Source organism: Cydia pomonella, chromosome 4 (assembly GCF_033807575.1).
Source record: "Cydia pomonella isolate Wapato2018A chromosome 4, ilCydPomo1, whole genome shotgun sequence".
Lineage (NCBI taxonomy): Eukaryota > Metazoa > Arthropoda > Insecta > Lepidoptera > Tortricidae > Cydia > Cydia pomonella.
In genome coordinates, this window is record NC_084706.1 from 5,248,382 (window position 1) to 5,276,310 (window position 27,929).

At 37.4% G+C, this 27,929-nt stretch overlaps 1 protein-coding gene across 1 annotated transcript in view; it reads right to left on the reverse strand.

Annotated features, from left to right (window-relative positions):
• Positions 1-3,363: 3,363 nt before the first annotated feature.
• The window catches only part of LOC133516897 (semaphorin-2A-like), a 90,690-nt gene continuing 66,124 nt past the window's right edge, over positions 3,364-27,929 (reverse strand). The window contains exons 3-14 of the mRNA XM_061849934.1: positions 25,265-25,316; positions 23,493-23,663; positions 20,161-20,431; positions 18,830-19,060; positions 18,428-18,573; positions 13,512-13,627; positions 10,857-11,011; positions 9,498-9,678; positions 8,753-9,028; positions 7,639-7,773; positions 5,234-5,339; positions 3,364-3,918 (exon numbers count right to left, since the gene is read on the reverse strand). Of these exons, the coding sequence (XP_061705918.1) occupies positions 3,859-3,918; positions 5,234-5,339; positions 7,639-7,773; positions 8,753-9,028; positions 9,498-9,678; positions 10,857-11,011; positions 13,512-13,627; positions 18,428-18,573; positions 18,830-19,060; positions 20,161-20,431; positions 23,493-23,663; positions 25,265-25,316 (1,900 nt within the window). The 3' untranslated portion in view covers positions 3,364-3,858. The remainder of the gene's footprint in view (positions 3,919-5,233; positions 5,340-7,638; positions 7,774-8,752; positions 9,029-9,497; positions 9,679-10,856; positions 11,012-13,511; positions 13,628-18,427; positions 18,574-18,829; positions 19,061-20,160; positions 20,432-23,492; positions 23,664-25,264; positions 25,317-27,929) is intronic.

A 27,929-nucleotide genomic window follows, 5' to 3' on the forward strand; every position in this document is an offset into this window, starting at 1 on the left:
AGGCACTATTCTAGTGGAATTAATTTGATGATGAAATGGAATTAACTAAAAATATATACATATATTAAATTCGAATCAACCTTCAAATTTGAGCGTTCAATCATTTTAATTACTATGGGAAAACAAGCCAACACTGGGCCGTGGACGGCCAGGACGGGAAAGTAACTAAACAATAGATTTGTAACATAATTCAACACCAACTGCCACCGACGCGCAACCTCACTATCACCATTTTAACAAAAACATTTCTACTTTAAATACTTTAATAACCTATCCATTAACATAGGAATTCTTTTTTATTAACTTTAATTTATATGAAAAAAAAATCAATTTATATTTTATTTATATCTATGCTTATAGCTACAGTTGGCTTTCATAATACTAACATTTACATTAAGCTTGCTATAATGTAATTTTATTTATTCTCTTATATTTAGGTACACATTACGTTATGTCAACTATAATTATTTATCAGTTACAGATTGAAAAACAAAAAAATGCAATGTATACAGAACTAAAACGAAATAGGAAGTGAATTAAATTTTTATATTCTTCTCGCATCCCAAAACCAAATCCGAAGAAAATGGGGCTTACGAAATAAATATCAAGTAATAGTAACTAGTTTCAAGTCGTACGACCCAAATACTCCCCTTGTAAGATAAAACTAATGACCTGCGGTAATTTCTTGGCCTTTAAAACTGACTTCTACATCATTAAATACCAATAAAATAGACAACGGGATACGAGATGGTTTGAGGATGCCAGATAGACGCCAAGATAAATGAAAGCAAGCGATGTTTATCAGTAGTTTTGAGTCTCAAGACCACCCAGTCGCTGTGTCGGGTGTTGCTCACGTACGAATACGTAGTTAAACTCTTCCATCTGACCACACAATAATACAGAACTGATATCACAGCATTTTGTATTGTTGGAACCTTCATTTTCGTGTTAAACATTTTTTAACTTACCTACACACTAAATTCATGTTTCAGTCGACTAGGTATTAACAGATTGTTGCAGTACATAAAAATAACTTACAACTGATGTACACTCAGCTGCAAAAGTGCATAACCACTGTATGTATGAATTTCATTCATAATGGTCCATGTAATTTATTGCTTTACATATGTTTTGAGAAAGAAGGTATTGATAACAGTTTAGATCATTTATAAACTAGGTGCTTATTTGAGTCGATTTAGTACAATTCGAATTTTCCACGGATACAGTTCCTCAATAGCATTGTATGAAATGAATATAGGTACACATCAAGACATCATCGACAAATGCATATCATCTTTACTTGACTGTAATTCAGAGTCCCCAGAGAGTCGGGGATGCTCTGGAGTGAATTGCGATTCTCGTTGGTAGCTTAGAATGCTTAACCCTGTAAGCTAGTTGCGTGTGAGCCGTGTGCTTCGTTGGTGGCATTGTTTTAGCCCGTATGTGATCCACAATAGCTGACGTTGCTTTAAGTCAGTCGTACTGCTTCACTGAGTTATAAATATATTAAGAGGCTGTCAACACCCAATGTCCTTGAAATTGATGTTACTTAAACAGTTTTTTAAGAAAGACTATTTGTTTCAGTCAAGTAAGAAAAATATATGTTCATATTAATTATATTTCAAAGACCGTGGTTGTACTCCATACACGATTGAACGAAATCGGCTCGATAGAAAATAATTGCAAAGATTGGTCTTAATATAACAATTAAACGGTTTTATGTCTTTATTGTTTTGACTTATGGGTCTGCATTTAAAATCACAATTTCAAAACATTTATATCTAAACCGTGGTTGAGTAAAATATTACACTAATAATCCACTTTTTTTTATTTAAATATTTTTCTTATTATTCCCTTGCCCAGGCCCAGTAACATGCGACAGTGCTATCTCATTTACTCCGATAGAAATAGACAGTGTGCGCGCTTTAGGTATTGACAGCCTCTTAAGCATAGATCATGATTTAAGGCCCAACCACACCAGATGCCACGTTGATTTTGTCTACTCGTCACTTAGGTCATAATTAAAATTATTATAAACAGTGTGTGTACGTAGAAATCAGTTGTGTATCGCACGTAGTGTAGTTCGGCTTAAAACTCTATGGTCATTCACAAAACCTCTGCCAAATATTACTACATAGGTTACATAATTAGATTCTAACACTAAACAATACTAAGTGTTGCTGAATTGCACATAAACTTTTCGACATTCGCCCAATGAAGTTACCAACAAAGAGAAGGAAAAACCAACATTAACTTTGTTAAACAAGTCAGTCATCCATCAAAGACGTGAAGGGAACAAGCGGGGGAGCTATTTAAACAGACATCATCCTTCTTAGGTTGTATTACATGTTTATTCCGCACTATAACAGCAGAAGTTTCCGCATTATTTTGGGATATCATTGAAACTGTGATAAGCATTTCTAAAAAGTTTACACGACATTAACTTGTGATTATTTGACGAGGTTAACATTATGGCTTTGTTACCCAACTTTTTTAATGAGTAATGTCTTACAGTATTATTTTAAATTACTTATAACGAGAATATATATTGTTAATCATTAAATCATAACGACAAAATAGGACCTTTTTACTGTCATAAGAGAACATAACTATAATTCATTTTGAAGAAATACATCACATTTTTATATCTGTACTAAACACACACTAAGGTTTCTTCACGTTGTTTTCAAGTAAAAGGTAATTTATTGTAATACTCATAATCCATAATGGTAACATTGGGATGTCAATAGCAGCACTACAGAGGGCCTACCGCGAACCACGTTCGACGTGTTGCCTCTCTGTCGCACTTGTAAATTCGTACGTAAGTGTGACAGGGAGGCAACACGTCGAACGTGGTTCGTGGTAAGCCCTCTGTTGTGACATTACTGCTGCGGTGTTGATGCCGCTACTGTAACTGCCAATGCCGCCGCATTACTGCCGCGATTATGACGTTTAATCCGTCACTCGTTTTATGAAGGAAAACTACCGTTCAATGTTTTGCTACAATAATTAAGCTCGTACATTTTTAAGCTTCTGTTAACAAGGAGGCTAAATAAACTAAAGCATTTGGAACTAATTGTAATCACAAATACATAGACCAGTAACGTAGCGAATAAATGGGCGGGTGATTGCTGAGCGAATATCGAATAGAGTCCGTCTAAGGTAACTCTACACCGACCTTGAAGACAAAGTGTGGAAAAATCATTACAAACATCATAATAAATTCATTAGTAAATAATAACAGAAAATGTAACCTTTCAAATCTATAATTAACGGTACACGCGCTAGCGTTTAGGACACGTTTTTCCGAGCATGTTTATAAAAGTCTTTGGCAATCAAAAGGTAAGTATAAAAGCTAAGTTTTTTTTAAATTGCTTTAACCCAGTGGAGTCCCGCTGATTTAGAGCTATTATTATAAGACGAATATTGTACGGTTAGTACAAGACTGTGTACGGTTATTATTAGTTCTTGTAAAGCGATAGCTTGACTTTACAAGTAGCACGTAGACTACCGGCCGTTGACTCCAGAATAATGATTAAACGCGTTTCAAGATAAATTCTCCATTCTATGCACAATTTCACATTAGTATACTGCATAATAAGCTATCAATATTAAACTTTAAACATTATTAATGAGCAGAAACTAAGAAATTAGTCACAAGGCGTGACGACCAAGATGGCGCTCGAACTGGAAGGCCAAAAGCTATAAGTAAAGGTTACATTCCGACTGCGACATATACATATATGAATTGGACGTTCACGGTGACATTTCCACACTCGGTCTCTACAAAGTCTGTGCAGTAAGCTTAGCCCGACTCTAGTTTATGGGAGACACTGTACGTCATTAGCAAATGCACTTTCAGCGCAGCGATGCCGCGACCTCGTTCTGGCTCGACTCGTTCACGTTTTTGGAACATTGCTGGAAAATATAACACATTTTAGACACCCTCCCTTTTGGCAATATTATACTTTTCAAGCATTTTTATTGTAAAATCTATGCATTCCATGAATAATTGTTTTATCAAAACAAGGGATAAAAAGCTAACAAGAGACGCTGGACCATACATATTTTTTCAGCTCTCAAAGAAAGAAAGTTATTATTTATCAGTGAAGCTGATTGAAAGTGATACGTTTCGGCCCTACAGAGTTTCACTGTAACAGTATAATATATTATGTATATATTTTTGGATTAACAATGTGTTTTTTACAAACAGGTTTTCTAAAAAGATTTCCATTGTGTGATATGAACCCCCAATTCCATAAATTACGATTCTTTACCTCAATGTCAAAAAGGCACGCAGCATTTCATGCCTTGGTTAACTGGTTAACTGTTTCGTGAACTGTGGATTGTTCTATATAGGGTATTCGGCTAATACAATCGTCGGTAGATATATCGGAGTTCGTATCGGATAAGTTGCACACGAGTATCTGGACACAATCTTCAACGGGTCAAGGGTGCATGCTACTTGTATTATGTTTATAGCCGCTTATTTGTTTCGTATTTTTTAAGAGCATAGTAGACGACCGCTTCTCTATATAAAGAACCCGACTTTTCTACTAACCCATTTTCTGGTCATTATAGCATAGTACATAATTATAGAGGCCGGGAGACGAAGGGTTGCAGACCAAGTAGATATAGACGGCCGAGTGTAGCGAACCTAGATAGGGATACGCGGCCGGCAACCCCGTTTCCCGCCGAGATTTGTAGAATACTTTTCTCAAACTTGCAATGGAAAATAAAATTTAATCAATTTGTTTTCTTCGTAAGTTTACACAGCTCGAAGCAAATTACGAATCTACTACTATTTGATGGTTGAACGCCAAGACGTTGTGTCACAATTTGGCGTTTAAAAACAAAAGAAGGTAGCTTTACATTGATAGGTGTATAAGGCTGTATAAAATTCCTTTACATACCACCTTCACTCATCGCACCGGATACGTAGACCTGACCTAATTTGAAGTAAGACGTCATCATTTCATAGCAAGTTTGAGCAATAATTTTTAAAACCTACGGTTATAATAACAAATAAAGGAAAAAAAATTAAACTACATCAAATTCTATAGAAATATTTTATATGTATAGTTATAAATAACCGCATAGGAAACTTGTGACTAAATATAAGCTATCACGCCACTTCGTCCACTTTCATGTTAATGAACTCGCGTAATTAATAGTGATGGCAACTCTGAAATAAAATGAATACTTATTTGTTTAACAATTATTTGTTTCTTACCATTTGCTGAGATTTCCAGGAGTTCAACGCCTTTTTATATTTTTCGAACTCGTGGCACCAGTCGGAGTACACTCGTCCGTAGTCTGCACTCTTTGGTTGAGTACACCTATAATGCACATGTTATTGTTACTTACACAGTATGTAACTGAACGTAACAATTACTCAAATCCGTTAATGTTTACGTCATACATGTAGAATTGTGCACCCACCCTAGATTATTAATACAGTCTTGAAGTCCAACTCGAGTGCCATTGACGCCTACCCTGACATGACTCAGCCGGTAATTATTTAAATGGTTTAAATAAAGATAATATAGTATAAAAAGTTAAAATATTTAATTAGCAGGACTCAGTTGTTTATATACAAACATGGAAATCTAAATAATTTTCACACATTTAAAATTGTATATCGAAATGCAATAAATACTTATTTTGTTATTTAAAATTGTTAAAGTTGAATAATGTATTTACTAAAAACAAAGAATTACGTAATACTTATACCTACAAATGTTATCTAAATACCTAATAATATTGTATAGGTTCTTTACAATCTATGGAAAAGCATAGGTTTGTTTAAAGAACTAGGTTAATAAAATTAAGGTAATGCATGCTTGTTTTAAGCATGTCCTATTGTTTTCTTATTTTTGTTTTTAAGAAGGAAGATGTCGGTAGTCGAGAATTATTAATAAACAGTCTTGAAGTCCAACTCAAGTATCATTGACGCCTACCCAGAAAACACAGAGCAACTTTTACTATGAGGCCAACCCCGGAACCGCGAAAAAAAAAATTGGGTGTTTCATACATTTTGCCGGTCCGATGTTGAAACTTCCGCGATGTCAGGTTGGTCCCATTGTAAAAGTTGCTCAGTATGACCTAAACATTGACGGGTTTCAGTAATTGCTATACGTTCAGTTACATACTGTATATAAGTGGCACACCTACCTAATGTTCTCTTGTTATTAGTCCAGCTTTCTGTTCGTTTTTATTCCTAAGACTATAATTTTGAATTGCCTATTAATTATAATGGGGCGCCGATTTCTGAATATCAATCGCTCGATTTCGTGTTCCCCCTTTAATAATATCTACACTACTAGGCACTAAAGTCTACTAATAGAATTGAAAACGATTGGTCAATAACACTAAATTCCCATTTCTATCGCTCGTATTTCAAAAATAGCATTTTGCCGTTTCTCACAGATTTTCAAGTGACGAAATCGAGCACTCGAAATTCAAAAATGGTCCCCCTGGTGATTTTCCTATAAAAAGTAGTAGATGTTATACTATCCACTTAAAACACCTAGATAGTAGTTATCGTTTTAAATACCGATCGTTCCCAAAATATGGAAACTACTTACCTAATAATGCCGTTATTCACAAGTTTCATAACGACCTTCAGTACCCCTAGTGTAAATTTAATCGACATCATAACGTGACGAACGCGTTTGCGTTAAGTCTCATTTTGTATAGGATTTTGAGTTTCCAAAACGTCCCGCTTGGCGCGCTCTTTCTAAATCCAATACAAAATGAGACTAAACGTAAACGCGTACGTCACGTTTCGAAATCGAATTTATTTACACTAGGGGTACAGAAAAGATTACAGTAAAAATTGATTTATAATACACTGATGTCACAGATTCTTTGTGCAATGTCAAACCGTTAATTTGTTACCAATGAGGATTCTATAAGGGGCGAACAACAGTGTCGTCACAATATATCTCTTCCTCGCGTTGTCCCGGCATTTTCGCCACGGCCCATGGGAACCTGGGGTCCGCTTGACAACTAATCCCCAGAATTGGCGTAGGCACTAGTTTTTACGAAAGCGACTGCCATCTGAACTTCCAACCCAGAGGGTAAACTAGGCCTTATTGGAATTAGTCCGATTTCCTCACAATATTTTTCTTCACTGTAAAGCGACTGGTAAATATCAAATGATATTTAGTACATAAGTTCCTAAATAACTCATTGGTACGAGCCGGCGATTGAACCCTCGACCTCCGGATTGAAAGTCGCACGCTCTTACCGCTAGGCCACCAGCGCGTCGTGACAATGAATACACTTGTATAGTATATGGATGAATGCTTAAGTTATTGCTGATTTTAAATAAGAGATTTTTTTGTTGGTTGTGAATGTTATATTTAATTTTTGTAATCGTTCATTAGAAAATATATTTGGAGAAAATACATTTCATGACTGCTATAAAACAATAATTATAATTTATCTTTATGAAAGTAGCAACTTAAAACACAATTTGACCTTTGCGGGCGTGTATTTAATTAGATTACCGCGTGTTATGTTTCAGCGATAATAATTCTGACTTATAGTTGCATATATTTTCATGGAATGGAAACTCTCAGTTTACTCTTCTTGTGAAATCAGTTGGTTAACAATGTAAAATATAATTCTTACCTATGCATATCGATGTCCAAATTATAAGAAGCAACGAGTGTAGGCCCATAGTAGCATTCGTACCGGCCCCGGTCCGACTCCGTCACGGTCAGCAGCACCAAGCCTCGCTCCGACGTCTGCAGCACTCGGTCCCAACTGAGTAAAGTATCCCACATTACACAAACAGTAACCTTTCACGCAAAATAGGCACAATGGTTGTCGATTTGCGGAAAATGCCCAGAAGCACTAACTAACTAACCTTTCAATCCTTTCATGTGTGTAGTGGTCTATTTAGAATCCTGGGATCGGTTGTATTGTACAGAGCGGGAAAACAACTTTCTCGGAAAAAGATGACTAAAAATCAGGACCCTAATCAGAGGTTAAATAAAATACGACCTCTACTGACGTATTGCATGCCATACAACTCATAAATATCGCAGCATATTTCGATTGCGTCGGGCTTGCTTCTTCAGTTTTTGAAAACTGCTCCGTTCATGTTGTAAGCACATAGTGATGGACCATTACCACTAGACATTAAAATGGTAAATTTTGGAATTTTTGGTTATTTTTATTGCATGTAAAAAAAAACAAAAATGTAAGAAGCTTGCTTGAAGCACTCGACTATTACGAAAATATTTTGATAAATTAAAAATATAATATAGAATAGAAGCAAGCAGCAAACAATCCGACAGAATACTTCGATACCCAAGAATAGAAATCCTTCCATGTTATTGTTACTGAACATGCATAAAAATTTCTCCCCGTTCATTAATTACTTTATTAGATGTCCAGAGTTTTCAACTAGTTTTTAGGTGCGAATAATGGTGCGACTCTGTCTGTCCGTCCTTCTGTCGTCACATCGCTAAATATTTTAACAGTAGGTAAATAAATTGTTTCTTTTTTTTCAACACAATCATTTTTGTAATAAAGCATGAATTCTCTCAACACAAATTTAAAAACTGTGAAGTACCAATGATGGAATCCATCCAACGTTACATATTTTATGGCAAACAAAATATGGACATGAGTGGGTATAAATATGGGTATGGGCGTGGACTATAGTTACTACAAATTATTATACCTACACAGGTATACAACCTTACCTACCTTTTGGCAATATTTAAGATGAACTTACTTAAAACTTATCCTGTATCTTCCCTTCTCTCTTGAGTGATGGAACCACACGACATGCTGGTCCTTCAGAGCCTCGGGAGTCTTGGCGAAAGCCGCCAGATGAACGCTCTGGCCGTAGCCGGCTCTAACAGTCTTCAGAGGAGCGCTGGCTTCACATATGGATGGCGTAGAGTTCGTAGCATCGTGTAGAAGACCAGGAGTGTACGAACGGCACGCCCCAACTTCTTTGTCCCAGCCGCAGTAGGGATCGAGAACACATCGCGTGCAGCTGTCGTACCTAAGAAGAAAATTGTTGTAAATGCATGTTTGGAAAGTGCTTCCTTATATGGATACACAAGTACAAGTACCTCTTTCAAAGTAAGTAAGCTTGGGCTTGCACCGGTTATCCACCGCTATGAATAAACAATTCGTACCAACCGATGTACACACGCCCGCAGCAGCAGCTGTCGCAGCTGGTTGTCTATAGACAGGTACACCGAGTGCAGAAGCGACGAGAGCGTTAGCGCACACACCGGCTATTCGCCCGCCGCTCGCCAGACGTCTGGTACACGCTAGACTCAGTACAGCGTTGCCTAGTAAACAATTAGTACCAACAAATGTCCACGCGCCCGCAGTGACAGCTGGTTGTCTGTGGCCAGGTACAGCTAATGTAGAAGTAACGAGAGCATCAGCGCACAACGCCATACGCCAGCCATAGGAGAGACACTAGCACAGCTCGATCTAATAAACAATTGGTAGGTACTAACCGATGTGCACACGTCCGCAGCGGTAGCTGACGCAGCCTGTTGTCGGTGGCGAGGTATAGTGAGTGCAGACGCGACGAAAGCACCAACGCGCGCACCGGCTCGTCGCCAGCCGCGCGCCACACGTCCGCCACGCGCGAGGAACCGCCTGCCCACTTCACTATCTTGTACACGGAGCCCTCACCTGGACAAACAGCTTATCAGTCACCGAACAACGATCCCTTATTAACAGCTCGCACAAAAAATGTGATATCAGTGACAAATTTAAGGAACACTAACTTGCAATCATTCTTACTTAAACAAGTTCAAATAAAATGTAGTTGAGAATATACGAATACCTAAGTAGTGGTATTATGCTTTCTTGGTGACTGAACATTAAGGTCGAAAGTGCGGTGACGCTTTAATCTTGATCCAAGCATGGCATACGTATAAATTACCTAAGTTTTTCAGGTAACTTTTATTTTTCATATATCTTAATTATATTTGTAACTAATAAGTAATTATCCACCGTGAAAAAGTATCGCCATTTAGGTACCTACGTGAAATGAAGCATTTTTAAATTGGGGTACCTAACAAAACTACTTTTATAATGAACCCGGCTATATGCAAATTAGAGCCAATTCCCAACGAGACAAGAGTAAAAATGCTGAGCCGTACCTATATAAGTAAGTATGCGGTTATTCGCGATCTGAATTAAATACATGTGGGTTTCAAGGCTTGCGACTTACTGCAAATTGGACGTCGATATACTTGCATTGCATAGAAATCAAAGAGACTGGAGTAATCAATAAATTTCTTCGAACTTCGAACAACGCCTAAATAACCGAATCAAAAACGTGAAGTGGAAATAGGTAGGTAGATTTAGAATTTTACTCTCATAATATAAATTTACAGTATAAATTATCCAAAATTAAATTTTCAATATTATTTAGGTGCATTACATTCAATAAAATATGTTATGTCGACAATGTATCTCGAGAAAGTGTCTACAGACGATGGGACCCAAGATTAGATATACAACGCATTGCCAGACGAAATAAGAAATGCCACTAGCTACTGCTCGTTTAAAAATAAACTTCAAAATAAACTAGTAGCTGAGGCCTACTACTCGTTGGATGCCTATTTTCGAGTGCCAGACTAAGCAATAGATAAGTACAATACTTATGTCACATTTAATTGATTATTATAATAAATAGCAACTGGTTAGTTAACCAAATAACGAATGATGTAAGTACATAATAGATTTTAAGTACCTATTATCAAGACATGACATGTAAAATATATTTTATCAATAAATTATCGTATTGTATCGTAATGATCGCCATGTTCTAAAAAGACATATAACCACAACAGGTCACTTACTGGTCCCAGCATAGAACACCGTGTAAGTAATATCATCGCCCAGCATATCCACGAACTGAGTGTCCACCACCAGCGTCGTCAGCACCAAGTCGCGCTTGTAGAAAGCGGGTGCGTCGCCCTCATGGCGGACCGCGGAGTCCATCAGTGGGTGCGACCTGAAAAATTAAAACTGGTGAAAAAGATGCCAACTATGCATCTCGACCCCTCTTTAATTTTTACAGGCAATAAAAAGTACCTACCCTAGGATACCTAAATAATATAGTAAAAAACCTCTAACCCTCAAAATGTCATTTTTTTACTTACCTAATAGGTACAATTCACAAGTTAAAACGCAGTAACAGACAGCGGAGGCTTAGTAATGATGATAAGGTGTCTTTTTTTCTGTTAGATAGTCATCGAAAAAAGTCGGTAACCGAATAAATATATTATGAGACTGACACTCACATTGTTACTACTCTCATGAGAATAATAAATTTTAACTTCAGCAAGTGGTTCAAAGATTTTAGGTACGTTGTACCTAAATTAAAAACAGATAGTAAAATCCCAGTTTCTAAGATGCTAACTAAAGCACAATAATTGGCCCCTTTTACTGCTGTCTTAAACGATTGAAGGAATCAATCATTAAATCATTACTTTACATCAGTAAAATTTTATTTATCCTAATACAATTTATAGACTCATGAAATGGAATAGAAACATTATTGTTAATTTTATTTAAATGTTTCCTTACGCAGGTCTACAATAAATGAAATCAATTAGCGATCTCCGTATTAACCACTTAACATTATCGAGGAACGCAGCCGCTTCATCTTGTGTAGAGGGTAATCCCGAGCCTTCCCGCATTAGTTTCACGTTCTAATTGGGTCACGTGCTTTAATTGATGGCGCGGTGTGAAATCACACTGATTCCGGAGGGCCTACCGCGAACCACTTTCGACGTAGTGCCTCCCTGACAAACTTACATACGAATTTACAAGTGCGACAGAGAAGCAACACGTCGAACGTGGTTCGCTGTAGGCCCTCTAGCCTGTGCAGTGTGAGTGTGTAGCCTATCATACAGCCGGCTATGTTCCAGGAAGGATTCAATCGAGTTCTAACCGGTGTAGTTTAAGATTCACACAATTACGCTCTCATTAAGATAAATATAGTTTATTTTCCAAGTAGGCACACATATTACAATGCGCTTATGAACGTCAAATAAAGCTACGCCAGCTTTAACCCTACACCTCTGACGCGAGAAGATTTAAATCCCTCCCAAATTGTAGGAGGGTATCCCAATATGGGACCGGCAAAAACTCATTATAAAACGACATTCTAAAATAATATGATATTTGACATGAACATTCAAGTATCATAGTTTTACATACAAAACTTCTAAGGCTCTAATGTTCTTTATATAACAATTTTTAGCAACGAAAACTAGTACCAGACATACATATATGTTATGTAAATGTACAGTCAACCAATTTGAATCCTAGACCACTATAGAACCTTGTCGCTTTAACTACTCTATACATGACACGCATCACTCAATAAGCACTGTCGTAGAAGTCATTATGACATGGTTCTATAGTGGCCTAGGAATCAAATTGGTTGACCGTACATCCCAAGTTTCATCTAATTTAAGCATAATGTTTTTAAATAAGAGCGTAACTTCGATTGTATGGAATCGGCTAAGAAGAGAAAATTGTATGGAAGCTGCGTGTGACTTAACAGAACAGAAGGTTGAGTACAGCGACAAAGTGTCCAAGAGCGGCATTTTTTCATAGAAATTTGATATTTACGCTGACACTCCGCACTTTGTTATTGCAAAGCTTGTGCAGAGTTAGTTAGGTCCGATTCTAGACATAGAACATTGACATTAGTTGAGATTTATTATTGAAAGTTATTTGACAGCTATTTTAAATACATAATTACAAGAGAATATCTATTTATCATATATATTGTCGTCTCGTACCCACAAAACAAGCCTTATTGAGCTTACTAACAATAAATCGATTTGTGTAAGATTGTACCATAATATTTATTTATTTATTCATAATCATATACTTAACTGTCATAAAAAGTCAAAGAGGTTTTTTTTTATTATTAGCTGTTGAGTGACCATGATCGTAGATAATCAATCTTAGTAGAGTAGGTCTAATAACAAGAAAAAAAAACTATTTTGGATAGTTACTATATTTATAGTACATATTTTTAAATTATATCATTTTAAAATTGGTTTATACAATGCTCGATTATGTTATCTGGTGCCGGGCTGTATAAAGGAGCAACCGGACTGTGTGTGTGCTAGGTGACAACCTTTTAATATCACGTCGGTGGCAAACAAGCAAACGGCCGGCGCCTACTGGTAAGCGATCACCGTGGCCTATGGACGCCTGCAACTCCAGGGCTTCTATCACATCTGAGTGTAAAAGCGTTTTCACATTGTCGATATAGAATGTTGGATACGACTACAAAGGCGCAAAAAGTAAAAAAATACCTTCTTGTATTTTTTAAAATATTCAATTCTTGTTTGTTGTTCAAAAGAAACCATTCATGCAAAATCAAAGGAACGCCATAGAGCATTTTCTAGCAGCTGTTTTTCTCCAAAGCTCATCCGATATCGGGGCGGACAATATGAAAACGCTCTATGACCTGTCCGAGTATGGGTTACCTTATAAAGTTGAGCACGTTGTCTGGTAGGGCCTCGGTATTGTTGACGCAGGTGCCGGGCCGCGGCTCGGGCACGCGCGCCCGCAGCACAGGCAGCCATGCTGAGCTGGAGGTCGCCTGCAATAGACAACTTCGTAAATCGAGTGGAGAGGTTACGGGAGCTCGATTTTAATTTAACATTTTTTTCGGTTTTGACGATCACTCACGCCGATTGGTACGCGTAATATGCAATTGCAAGTCGTGTCAAGATCAAACCCGTAACATAGTTTTGGCGTCCAGCAAAGCAAACTGTTGCAGCGTTTAAGCGGACGATTTCACATTCAATCAAAATATTACATGGCATACGATTTAGATTTACATTTCAATTGAGAGTTATATAATTTTTTCTTTCATTGCGAGTATTTTTAGGGTTCCGTACCCCAAAAGGAAAAACGGAACCCTTATAGGATGACTGTCAGTCTGTCTGTTCGTCCATCTGTCCGTCTATCACAGCCTATTTGCTTCAAAACTACTGGACCAATTAAATTGAAATTTGGTACACATATGTATGTTTGTGACCCAAAGACAGAAATATAACGTCAATAAATAAATTTTAAACATAGGGGCGACTTTTGGGGGGTCCATAAGAAAATGTAAAAACAAAGTTTTGCAAACTATATTGTGTTATGTATCAAACGCGAGGCCACATTGTGAGAATCTTTTTTTTTTATAAGTTTGGAATAAACGGACAAAATACTGCTTTACCTAAAGATGACAGGAAAACCTACAATAGGCAATCTGCAGTCAAGCGTGAGTCGGATTTAAGAACAAAACTGCAGCTTGGCTATTTTACGAAAAGACCCACAATGGTTTACGTGAAACGTGGTATAGACAACTATTGCAAAGACCCAAGGACGAGATCCGCGTAGGGCTGAAGGCTCGAAACAAACCGAAGAGGAGTGCCTTCTCGGGAGGCTAGTGTTCAGACAAAGAACAATTGTACAAATTTCTGAATTCGATGACCGAACGCCGAGCTCCGCACAGAGCCAAAGGCCCGGACCGTCCAACCTGTGTATACAACTATCTTAAATGCGAAGACCGAAGACCCGAAGTGCCCGGAAGAGGCACACCTAAACGCGAGGCCGAAGGCCGAGCTTCAGAAGATTAGTGCTGAAACACAGAATAATACTCCAAGTAATCTTAATTGCGTAGGATGAAGGCTGAGCACCGCGTTGGGGCCGAAGGGCAGAAGCGTCTGAGAAAGGCGGAATAAAAAAAGAAAAACGCGACTATGGTGTATCTGGCGCACAGCCGCAATGGTACTTGTACTATTGATTGATAAGGTACATACTTGTACTATTGTTCCGTGCACTGCATTCATGGAGCTCTCTTTTCGGCCTGCGCTATTAAAATACTTGGGGCAAGTTGCAGAAAGCGCGCACACGTCGGACGCTCCGAGATTTTCAACCCTATACGGAGCTCGGCCTACACATTTGGGCATTTGTACTTTTGTTCTGTAAGTATTTGATCTTGCTTTCCGTCTGAGCTACCTTGTATACTGATACAAAACGTATAATGTACAAAACTGTTTGTACCATCAGCCGTAAGTGCATGGCGACTTTATCAATAAATTCATTCATAATTTATCCATGCAATTTCGCAGCTCACTGTACATTAATTTTGCACACCTTGTGGCCTTAAACCAGAGCAATTGTAAAATATTTTGAAAAATCCCACATTTTGGTATGGAGATAGTTTGAGTCTCGGGAAAGAACATAGAATAGTTTTTATCCCAAATAAATTCCCTTAACAGTAAAAAGGAAGGTGTAGACATGTACGGGAAATCAATAACCGCTCGACTGATTTAGATGAAACCTACGTCTACATCTTTGATTTTGTTGTAAATGATATCAAACTTGACTTAGAACCTAAACTTAAACAGTTAAGTATTAACCTTAGACGCCGCGCACGCTGAAAACCCTTTCCCACCCCTCACCAGCATCAAAAATCTGGATGGCTGCACTTCTTAAATATCTCGAAATAAATTATATAAAGCTCGGTTTTCAAAAATATAATAATTAAAAAATACGTCAATTGGCAAAAAAGTCAACTTCAGGTAACACTTCCGAATATCGAACCTCTGTAAATATGATTCAGCGAGAGAATACAAAGATTAAATGTAGGTATGTAGGTACTTTTCTATATTTATTTATTTATTATGTAGGCACCTGCTCAATTGGCTGTCCGACCTAAATATGTAGTTGCTGATTAACTTATGTTTTCTGTTCTGAGTAATTCAATAAATACCCAATATTTTATGAAGTATGACAGGTAATTATTTCGGGACTAATAAAGATTAGAAAAGGTTATATTAGTTATAAGAAAAGAGTCCGTATCAGAAAATGTATTTTGGCTTAGTGTACCCTCCGGGGTTTCAAAGTACTAGGAAAAAATCAGTTTGCAGTGAAAGCCCAAGTTTTAAAATAGCGACTTGGAGAATAGACCCACTGTGATAATACTAGAACAAAATATTTACGGTCACCTGATGTGTTTGTACTACGCGCCACGTCTGTGGATATCAAAGAGCATATAATCACTACGTTCTATTTGGCATTGTCGCAGCACTGCACTGCTTTTACAGAGGGCGGAGTTATCTTTGGTCTTCTGTCACTAAATATACGTCACAGCAATCATACGTGCAGCGAAAAGAGGAAGGTTTAATTCATTAATATCTTTAAAACCTTTATGTTATATTTACTGTATTTAGTTTTGGTTTAGAGATAAAGAAATGAATTATACGTAAACACTGTTATCTTACCGTATGTACTGTTATAACATGAATAGCTTTTCATGTTGGTTTACCATCCTGCTCATTGTAATAAACATTTCTATGATCTGAGGTAATAAATTTATATGTCTGTGCGATAAAGAAAGAAATAACAAGATATATGTTTCTGTAGTTACGAGCTTAATTTGTCATAGTTTTCGGTTATCGGGCTCATACAGTTTCTTTGTTATATGTTTATTTATAATATAGTCAAGTGTTTGACTTAGGTACTTCAACAGTCTGATTTCGAAGATGACAAAGATTCCTTTGGAGGGGCTGATAAAGAAGATGAGTACATCCCACATAGAAACGGCGGCCAGCGAATGTGACAAAAGACAGCAGTGACAGCTTCAAAAACAAAGTTAAATCCAAGTTTAAAGTGATGAAAAAAGGCTGGGATGTTTTTGTAGGGTAGTTTAAACAAGTTGCTATTGTTTTCATTCAATTTTTTTGAGTTTTTCAAGTTTGTATCCATAAGAAGGTTTATTATGTTCACTAAAATGACAATAACACTATAATTTCAGTTATAATATTGTGTTTTTGTTGATTCGAATTCGAAAGTAGTCTCAAAATGTGAATATCAATAATAGTTTTGTGTATTTTCTTAATAGTAAGTGTATTAGTTTTTGCTTTCTGTGGAATTTTTGAATTTATATATAAAAGAAGGCTAATTCTGCGAATTTAAATGATACAAATAGTATTATTTTATTAATTTTAATGTTAAAATTTAGATTTTATGTAGAATTGTTGAATTCCTACTATAAAGAAAGCTAATTGTTGAAACTTTGGTGTTATTGAAGGCTTATTTTCTTAATTTCTGCTAATATTAAGTGTATTATTGCTTATTTTCTATGAGATTTCAAAGACTTGATTTGTTTTATCACATTAGTCTACCATGTATAATCTAAGAACAAAAGATTTTTTCTTTTTTGTGTGGCAAGCCTTAATCAATATTGTTATAATATTACCCCTAAAATATTACATCTGTAACTATAGAGGTTAAATAGATTTAAAAAAAATGGTCTGGGCGTTCAGTAGGGCTAAGATGATCGACTCTTTATCATTTGTCAACTTCTAATGAGTATGTAAGTGTGAAAGTGACGGGAATAGCGACAGGCGATAAAAATTGAACCATGCTGCCATCGCAGGGCTTTATTATTTAGTTCTAATATTAGGACATTGGGCCTTTCTCGGAAGTACCCTCTTTGAAATTTGGCCGTAGGAGGATACAGAATGCTCTTAGTATTAAATATCATCCATTTTGTAGGTGCAAATAACGAACAAAATTTCGTTGTGGATATGCGTACAGTCGCCATCAGAGATATCGGAACGGTAAAGGCGCTCACAAATATCTGAACACGCCTCTATTGTCAAGGTTTAACGCCTTGACCGCTCCGATAGGTATATCTGAGGGCGACTGTACTATCGGGGACAGCCGCGGTGAAGCACCTTAAAGGCGAAAATATTTTAAACGTCTTGCAGGCGGTGAGGCGACCAGTAGTACGGCACTTAAGAAAGTGGGTGTCGAATAAAAAAAGGTTAGCTCAGGTAAAGTCTCTATTCTCGTCCATTGTCTTTGTGACGGCCGGCATTTGCAAACTAAGATAAAGAATCCTATATGCATCCTAATTGGTTATCTTTATGGGAAGGCGAAGTTTAGCCTAAATAACAAACTAATAAACTGTCCTTACTATCTATTGTTTGTCTCATTACCTGTTTTTACCCTTTTCATTATTAAGATTAAAAATTCTAAATGCATCGTAATTGGTTATCGCTGTGGGAGGCGGAGTTTAGCTCGCTCGTAAGGATCGAGGCAAAAAAATTATGAACTTCTGGTTCACCGCGAATGTCTCCAATTGTACTTGCAAACCGGCCTACGAAGGTCTTTTTTGTATGTCGTCCGCGTTTTAGGCGCAAATACTGAGCCCAAGAGCAAGCTGTCAATAAACACAACAGTCTTGCTCCTGGAACCGGCTCGCGAAGGCATCCTCTAAGTTGTCCATGTTGTACGTGCAGATGACCAAGCCAAAGAGCCCGCTGTAAATGAGCATGTTTTACGTACCTACAGAAGGCGAGCCCATGCGCCAATCGTGAACACGAACACAACTGACCTGCTCCTTGAACCGGCCTGCGAAGGCCTCCTGTATGTCGTCCATGTTGTATGTGCAGATGGCCGAGCCAACGAGCCCGTCACTTGCGCCTGTCGTGAATACTGCGTGGAACCGGGGCACCTCACCCGGCATCACGTACACGCTTTCTGTATACAACAGTATTATATTAATCTCGCATTCTGGTAAAAAAACTAGATATCAATCCCATATACGAGTATGCTAGAAGTCATTACAAGGGAGGATTTGATTTCTATGAATGTGTCATCGACGAAAATATTTGCACGATATCATGACACGAAGAGTAAACTAGTTCCTATCACCGTTACCGATATTTTACTGATTGATGCACAATCAGTAAAATATCGTCGGAAACAGTAATCACTCACGAACCAAAATACTCACGTATTTCATCAAAATAGAAAGGAAACTCTCCAGGTATGCTACAGTTGAGCCTGGCCTTCAAATACGTGACCCAGTTCTGGTTGAGTATGTGCTTGCCCCCGGTGTCCTGTTTGCACACCCTGGCCACCCGCGAGTACACAGCCTTTCCGCAGTTCATAAACTCTACAGCCGTTTCTCGAAAAAAAAATAGCACATAATCACCCACGTCGAACGATCCCACAAAGTTGGTTTCTGAAACAAGATAAAACGAGATCTAGGGCCAATTGTAGGTGAAATTATACAAAAGTACAATTGCTGACTTAAAAGGAAAGGGGACAGCCGCTTCTTCATAGCCCATTAGTCTTCATTTTTCTCTCTGGATATCGACATGATGAAAAATAAGTATGTTTGCATAATTTTAGTTTTATTGAAAGTCACGGTTTTCAAGCCTTTAGATTTCCCACCAGTGACTTGTATAAGTTATGTGGCCGCTTATCAGTCAGAAAATTATATGTCCTGAATGTTATTATATGAAGACATAAAAACACTTGTTTTTCTCCTGAGTCTACAAACTCAAGGAGAAAAAAACTTAACGTAATTCCTCTACTACCAACAAGGACGGCTTTTGAAAAAAGCAATATCTTATACAACCGGCAAGAATATACAATATACTAATAAAAGTCATTAACATTCATTCCGCGAACTACAGAGAATTCAACATTGATTTTTATTTTTTACATAAAAAGAAAATTCTAGACTGGATCAAATCAAAAACCTACACTGAAATAGAAAACCTCCTTGTAAATTGAATCTCCTAAATTACTTAACTAGTAATGTAATCATGATTGTAATGTACTCGTAATGTGCCTCAGCTTGAATATAGCTTATATAGCTACCCTTTCACTCTCTGATACGTACCTATACACACACACTCTATCCTGTGTGCACACACACTCACACACGATGTTTTGATATTTTGATTATTGTAAAAATTTAATAGGAGAGAAAAACAGATTACATTTATACAAATTTTTAAATGCTTTTATCTCTTACAATAATTAAAAAAATCGAAAATAACGTAGGGGTATAGCAGCTGTGGTTGATATACAACTAATTGTGTCAAAATATTTTCAATAATGTTAATATCCGGAAAAAAATGAGGATTATCACTTTTGTATGAAAAGGCGATTTCGCACGGGTCCTCCACTTTCATCTTAACTTTCAAATTGCGGAGGTAGTTCACTCGCCGAAATTAGCTAGGTAACTTTTATAATGTCAACCAGAAAGACACATGTACAATTTCCCGAATCCCGAATCTAAAGATGGTTATATTAGGTAAAAACAGCACTTACTATCGAGCCATTTGGAGTCATACTTCAGGGTTCTCTTAAAACTGTATTTCTTTTGTCCCGTTCGAAAATCGAACAGGTCGTTCCGGAATATGACTGGGTCGGCCTTGGTGAACTCGGCGTTGGTGCCGGCGTAGAGCGTGGCCAAGCCGCCGGGGTTGCCGCGATGCACCCACACGGCCGTGCTGTTATCCGCTGGGTCGTAGGGGCACTTGGCTACTCCTAAACCTACACCCGGCACGTACTCATGCCGAGAGAGGTGCGTTAAATTTAACTGAAACAATAAATTCGTTTAGAAGGGACATTTTTTGCGTTCCTGCTTTACTTTTGTTTTATAGCACTTTCTATTCGGCCAGATAACATGAATAGTACTAGAGCTCAGGAGTATTCAAAATTGACATTCTAACCACCTGCCTGGTCTAAGTTGATGAGCACGTTTGAAAAAATCATCGAGCCTTAAGCAATCTAGCCCGTCGTAAAGGGGCCCACTGATTAACAGTCCGCCGGTCGGTATCGGCCTGTCAGATGTTCGGAACTGTCTACTTTTTGTTCTAACTTCTAACTGACAGGCCGATACCACAAAACAATTATTAGGTACAGAAATCAATTTACATACAAAGTGCGCTCGAGCAACGCACACATAGACACTGCTCACGGACACGATATCTCGGACTGGTTGGGACTAGTGCGAGCGCGAGTGCCATATGCTTGAGACACGCGTCTATAAACTTTTTTATGCAATAATGGAGCAACAAAAAAAAGTAATTATAACTGTTCAGCCGACGGTTGTTTAAATTCAACATTAAATGGTAAATTGTCGTTTTTTAAGCTATCAGTGGTTTCAGAGAGGTAAGTAGGTATCTGTTTGTATTTCGACGGTTCGTTTTAACGTTACACAGAACAGTTAGGTAGGTAGGTAAGCGCCCCGCCCCGGCCCCTGAAGAATATATCTCAGATCGTTTTATATAATAGTTTCCTATTTTTAATCAGTATAAACGAAGTACCTAAATTTTTGTAAGGCAAATTGATGCCACCTTAAAGTTTGAAAACATGTTTTTTTGTTTGTGTCGATATTGCGTTGTTTTCAGTGCCGGATTAACCATTAAGCAAAATAAGCACTTGCTTAGGGCACCACGTTTAGGGGGGCACCAAAATCGTAGGAAAAAAAACGCACAGGCTGCATCAGCATCGCAGTCGTAGTGTAGTACTTATGTACACGAAACTTTTTGGTATGTGTCTACCCATCTAATAACGAAGGGTCGTAAGAGAGTGAGGACACGTAATAAGTACATCTCCAACCTTACGCGGAGGCCCTCAAAGCTCATGGTCAAAAAATCTTACCGTCGGGCTTGTGGCCAACTGATTTTCTCAACGATTATTTTTTGGATTACCTACCGATTTTGTAGCGAATTTTGCTCTCTTGCACACCAGACGTGTCGGCCAGGCCGAGTTTCTGCAGAGCCGCGATCCTGCGACCTAATAGTCAAAGTGTTATAAAGGGCCCCGCGAAGGCCGAAAACCAAAAGTATCTTATCAAGTTGCGCTTGCGAGGTAAGCCAAAGGCTGAGAAGTAGAAGAACCGTGATTACATAGGTTCGATTTCAAGCTACTCTTTTGCAGTTCGGCGTTAAGTCTTATGCGACGCTAGGCCTTCTACTTTATGCAAACTGCCTCACTTTCACTTGGCTATGGATCCAAATCCAAGTCCTCTCTCGCATGTATGTTTAATTCTAGAGATAGTTCCAAAAATGTATAATGTGTGTAATACAAGTTTACCTAATTTTTATGTTCTGACTACATATGTATTAACAGTATAAGTGCCTTGGCTGTAGCTGTAACCTTATACTTTGTGTTTGCCTGAATAAAGAATAAAGAATAAATTTTATTGCAAGAACATTGTTAAATTACATTTCGGATCCTCAGATATCAATTTTATTCATAATTAGAACAATTTTTCCAACGGACGTACCGTTTTCGAATTACAAGAAAAAAACTGAAAAAGAGGAAACATTTACCAGCACACCTCCTGGGATGGAGCAAACTCGGATTACACGCATTTTTAGGACCAAATTCGAAAAAAATCTAATTTTATTGGCCTAGGTAATTGTGACACATTATTATTTAAGAAAACGGGACTTAATCGCGTTTGATTAAGTTCCAAAATTACCTCCAACGTCAAGATAATGATGTCGACTTTACCCAGTCTTCTCCGAGACCACGCCGTCCTTGAAACGTCAGGTTAGGTCAATAATTTGCTATTTAAGCCATGACTAAGCCCCTACTGAAGGCCTTTGCCCTCAAATGAATGAGCTTCGCAGGAAAGCTCTAGAGGTTGCAAAACCCTGTGCGGAGTACGGCCTGTCTTACGTCTTCGCTTACACTTCGATATTGGTTGGCTTGGCTTCCGACCTTATGCGAAACACGGTCTTCGAATTTGCTTAAATAAACGTCACTAAATTTACTAAGAAAATTCAATGTAATCTTGATGAGGGGGCACCATGGTCTAGAAATGCTTAGGGCATCAAAATATCTTAATCCGGCACTGGTTGTTTTAGTGTCATTTGATAGGTTTGGGTCTAAAACGGATAGAGCAATGGAAATTGTGTAACTAGGGTAATCCGTTTAGAAGTTATTAGGGATTTTCGATAGTGAAAATTGACAAACGTAAAATTTTGTATGTTTTTGTTCTGTAAACTTTTTTGTATTGTAATAGTAGTCAGGTTTATTGTTTTGTTTTGTAGGATACTTGTACATGAGAATACGCATTTATTATCTACACTTTAAAATATAATAATCGTGCATTTAGCCAATGTCAAAATCGTCGCACGATATTTTCTGTGACAATTTTTTAATATAACAATGACATTAAAATTTAAATATTTTAGTTATTATTAATTTATATTTCCATTATTCCCGTTTCATTCTCAAAAAGAAATCAAACAACTATGTACAAGTGCTACTACCACGGTAGTTTTTTGTGCATAAGCCATAGTTGACAACCCTAGAGCGACCGCCGAGCGTAAGTATGAAAAGTGAAGTTATATGTGATTGACTTCTGTACCTATCTGTTTTGTGCCGTCCGGCAGACTATTAATCAGTGGGCCCCTTAAGTATTTTTAAACTAAAATCGGAAAACCAAATAAATGCCATATAATGAAGTTTTCGCTATCCATATATATATGTACTATATGTTAAATATAGCTCCCTACACAAACTAGCCAGTCTTTAGGACTATGTGTGTTGGTGCCGCATACATAAAGCCTCTCGTCGTCTCCTAGCAGCTGCAGCACGCGATCGTTTTTTTTTACCCACTAGGCTAAAGTATATATACTCACATAGACTACCCAGTCTTTAGGGTTGTGTGCGTTGGTGCCGCACACATAAAGCCTCTCACCATCACCTAGGGGCTGCAGCACGCGAATGTGGTTGCGGCACTCGAAGGGCTCTGTCTTGCCCCTGCTGACACAGCGGGCCACGCTGTTGGCCTCCAGAACCATTGCGTCGCGCTAAAACAGGACAGCTTTGAGAATAAAGGAGACATTCGGATGGCAATTGCAGCAGGGTTACTGCTGCGGCATTGACGCGGGCGATGACACTCTCACGTCGATTTTATTGATAAATTGCTCTGAGGGACAATACTGTAGAATTGACAAGGGGGACGTGGATATAACCTAAAAAGATGGTCTTATGGGACTTTCAGTAGGAGTAGCATCATATTATTTGCCCAAGGACCTATTGCAAAATAAATAACAATAGTATTAATAATAATTTTAGTGATTTTACGTACCAAATCACGAATAGTATTAGCTTGTATATTATTATGCAATAGGTCGTAGTCTTAGTTTTCATTTGTGCCTTCTTCTAAAAAAAACCTAAGTGCCACGTCATAACGGTAGAAGTATCCGCACCAAAGCTTGGTGGGCAACAATGAACCCGATTAAATTACGTATGTTGCTTTTGGTACGTTATCAGAATTTTTAAAATGTGTATTTAATTTCGAAGCATTGCGTATGTTCTGGCCTATTACACTTGTTTTTTTAATAAACATCGGTTCAGTTGTGATGAACAATTCTAAACATAATGCAACGTATTGTAGAACTTATCCTTAGCTTAGCTAGAACTTGGAATGCTGTGATACATGAAGTCTAAAGGTGACATTCGGATGGCAACTACGAGTACAGCATCATTATTGTTGCGATACGGGCGCTGTCAGTCTGTCACTGTGATAAAATAAAATCCTTGAATTCCTGTCCTTTATAAAATGAGTGACGATTGAACATTCTAATCGCGGCAGTAATTCGGTTACGGACGTCACTAGTTATCAAGGAAATTGACAGTGACAGCGCCCACGTCAAGGACGCAGAAGTAATTCTGCTTAGGACCAGGCATTAGGACCACAGTTATTGCGTCTCACGTGTAATAATAATTGTTTAACGGGTAGCTAGTACGAAATACTGAGTTTAGTCATTATAAGTTAACCTTTTACAACGCACCCTTAATTACTTTTCTAGCGTCTACAAAAAGCGCTATAAACGCTCATTAACTAAGTAAAGCGTCATTTAATAAAGTGCTTCTTCCATATGTGAAAACGCAACACGCTTTGCAGCTAACGTGTTAATGTGATTATAAAAACAGAAGCGTTATAAAAGGCTTTGCCTTTCAAAGTGATGATACTTGAGTGATATGAATGTAGAAAATTCTCCGAGTTGAAAGTCTGGCATGCGCAGGCGGTAAGAGGAACTGAAGAGCCAGCTATGCTAATTACTGTGTGTCTCCGAAAATTATGTTTATCTGACGAAATTTTCTTAGTTTCTAGTAGTATAATACAACTTAGCGCCACTTGCATCATGTAATTAACCAATGTGTTAAGCGGTTAAACCGTTAACCCGTCGAATTATACCGGTAACTATGGTAACTATATGGTATATGTATATGTTATGCATGATTTAGGGTAAGTTAATTTTATTGTATAAATACTTGTATCTTATAAAAGCAAATAAAGAAACTGAAAAATAACTCCAGATTTAACCGGTTAACCCCGGGTTATTGGAATGGTGCAAGTGAAAAGTCAATGATGGTTATAAATATTAAATGAAAAACGGCTTACTTCACAATGTGATTGACTAATATCAGTCATATTTAATTTGAATACTCGATCCCTGAAACAAAAATGCAAACCTTGAAAACCGGGTACCTGCGAATAAAAAAAAAGACCACGAAAAAAGAAGTCTTTATAAGACCACGTTTCTTCAATCAGGTTATTGCCAGATGGCGTTACTAACGCAGCAGATTCGGCGCGTAGACCTCTGTTTTCGGGTTCAGGTTCCGCAGCACCATCTTATTGAACGTAACTTGAGTTATTTTGACCAGAGGTCTTAGTTCCACTATTTTGTACATTGCTTAAACCTCTGGTTAAAATAACTCAACCTTAATTCAATAGATGGCCCTGAATATTGCAGGAACGCGACTTGGTATACAAGATTTAAAGGGAGGTTTTATTTGTTTGTGTGTCATTAAATTTATACGTCATGCACTAGGAGCACCGAAGCGGAGCGAAAAGTTTTTGTCGCTAGCATATGTGCAGAATGCGGACATTTTATTTGTTTTGTCCGCTTTATGGAATTGTTCAACGAGCCGCATGAATTACCACTGAACAGGAATATTATTTTCCTTTGAGTAAGTCAGTATATATGGCCACAAACACACATTTACTTTCACGATTTGCGTTTGTTTATTGCATATCAATGAAACGGAGGCAATTTATTATGAATAATTAAGTACACAAAAATATATTTTTTAATAAATGATTATTTTAATAATTGAAAATCTGTCCTTATGCTTACGCTCTACGCTAACTTACGGTAGCATGCTAGTCATGCTATAAGTAGGTAAAAAACTTAAGTAAGTCACTTGTTATATGTAGTTGTGACGTGTTCGAATAGACATTTGTTTTGTTTGTGTGTGTCTTTTAAACATGAATTGTCTATTCGAACACGTCACAACTACATACAACAGGTGACTTACTTAAGTTTTTTACCTATACGTATTTGTTATATACCTATAATTTATCTTTCAACTCTAAAGATATAGTTCATACTGAAAGTTCCTATAATTTCATTTCATTATAGGAACTTTCAGTACGACCTGTCACATTTCAAAAACTGTAAGTAGTAGATATGCAACATTTTGTTTTATAATCTATTTTCTTAACTCTTTCTCACAATGCGTACAAATTTTCTATAAGTAGGTACGATAAATCTGTGCCCTCAGTAGTTTTGTATAACGATTATGGGGTATCTATTTAGATTCATGTTTGTGTAGAATTTTTTTACTTGACTCATTTGCATGTCAAGGTTGACTAAATCTGCTGATATGCGATTTGGATTTTTATCATTAAGCACACAACTGCGATTTTAGTATATTATCCTCCGTAAGATGAATACGAAATTGACTAATATTATAAAACCTGCTACAAAGAGTCACACGAGAAGTGGGTTTCATTATGAGTTTGAAGATTGTCATTTTCAAACTACGTAAAATACAAATCACACCCAAATATACATAATAAATAAATAAATAAAAAGCCTTTTATTTCGAGTCCAGGATTACATTACATTACATTGATTTTTAGTCAGCGTTTACATAATTTAAGTAGGTATGTCATTTTTCTTTTAATTTATATTGTTATTTGTTATTTGTTCAGTCAATTTTTAGATATTAAGTAACATATTATTTTTTATAAACAAATGATTAACTATTTGTAGCGGACAAGAACCCCTCATCGGGTGAAGGCCTCCTCCAAGGACTTCCATCTATCTCTGTTTGCAGCTATATATTTCCAGTTTTTACCAACTATTTTATTAATGTCATCAGTCCAACGACTGTTTGGTTTGCCGGAGCGTCGTTTGCCTGCAGGTCCCTTCCAGGTGGTAGCTTTCAAGGTCCAGCGCGAGTCAGACAGCCTGGCTACATGTCCAGCCCATCGCCATTTTTGTACTTTAGCGTGCTTGAGGGCGTCTTTTAGTTTTGTTACAGCTCTTATATTTATGTGGGGTATTTTTTTGCACTTTTTTCATGTTTAACAAGCTTCTCTCCATTGCTCTCTGGCATGTAGTTATTTTTGATTTAATTTTTGCAGTAAACAGCCACGTTTGGCTTGCATAAGTCAGTGAAGGCAAAATACACATATCCATAACTTTTTTCTTAATTTTCATATTCATACTGCTTTTCAGGATTTCCTTTAGGCTCCAGTATTTATTCCAAGCTATTTTTACTCGTCGGTCTACTTCTTCTTCATTACGATGATTGTTAAATGATATCTGCTTACCTAGGTAGATATAGCTGTCTACATACTCTAGTAGCGTCCCATCAACGGTTATGTCTTTTTGAGCGCTATTGGTCATAAGTTTTGTTTTTTGAAAGTTCATTCTTAGACCGACTTTTGCACTAGCTTCATGTAAAGTTTGTAACATGTATTTTAGCTGAGCGCAGTGTTCCGTCATTAGTACAATATCATCCGCGAACCGCAGATGGTTCAGATATTTACGATTGATGTATATTCCTATATTGTTCCAGTCGAGACTATTGATTACTGATTCAAGTACTGCTAAGAATAATTTTGGAGACAACGGGTCGCCTTGCCTGACGCCTCTATCTATTGGTATATCAGGTCCTAGTTTGTCTAATTTGACTCTACTTGTGCAATTTTCGTAAATGTGTCTTATAATTCTTATGTATGTAGGGTCTACATTACACTGGCTTAAAGCTTCCCA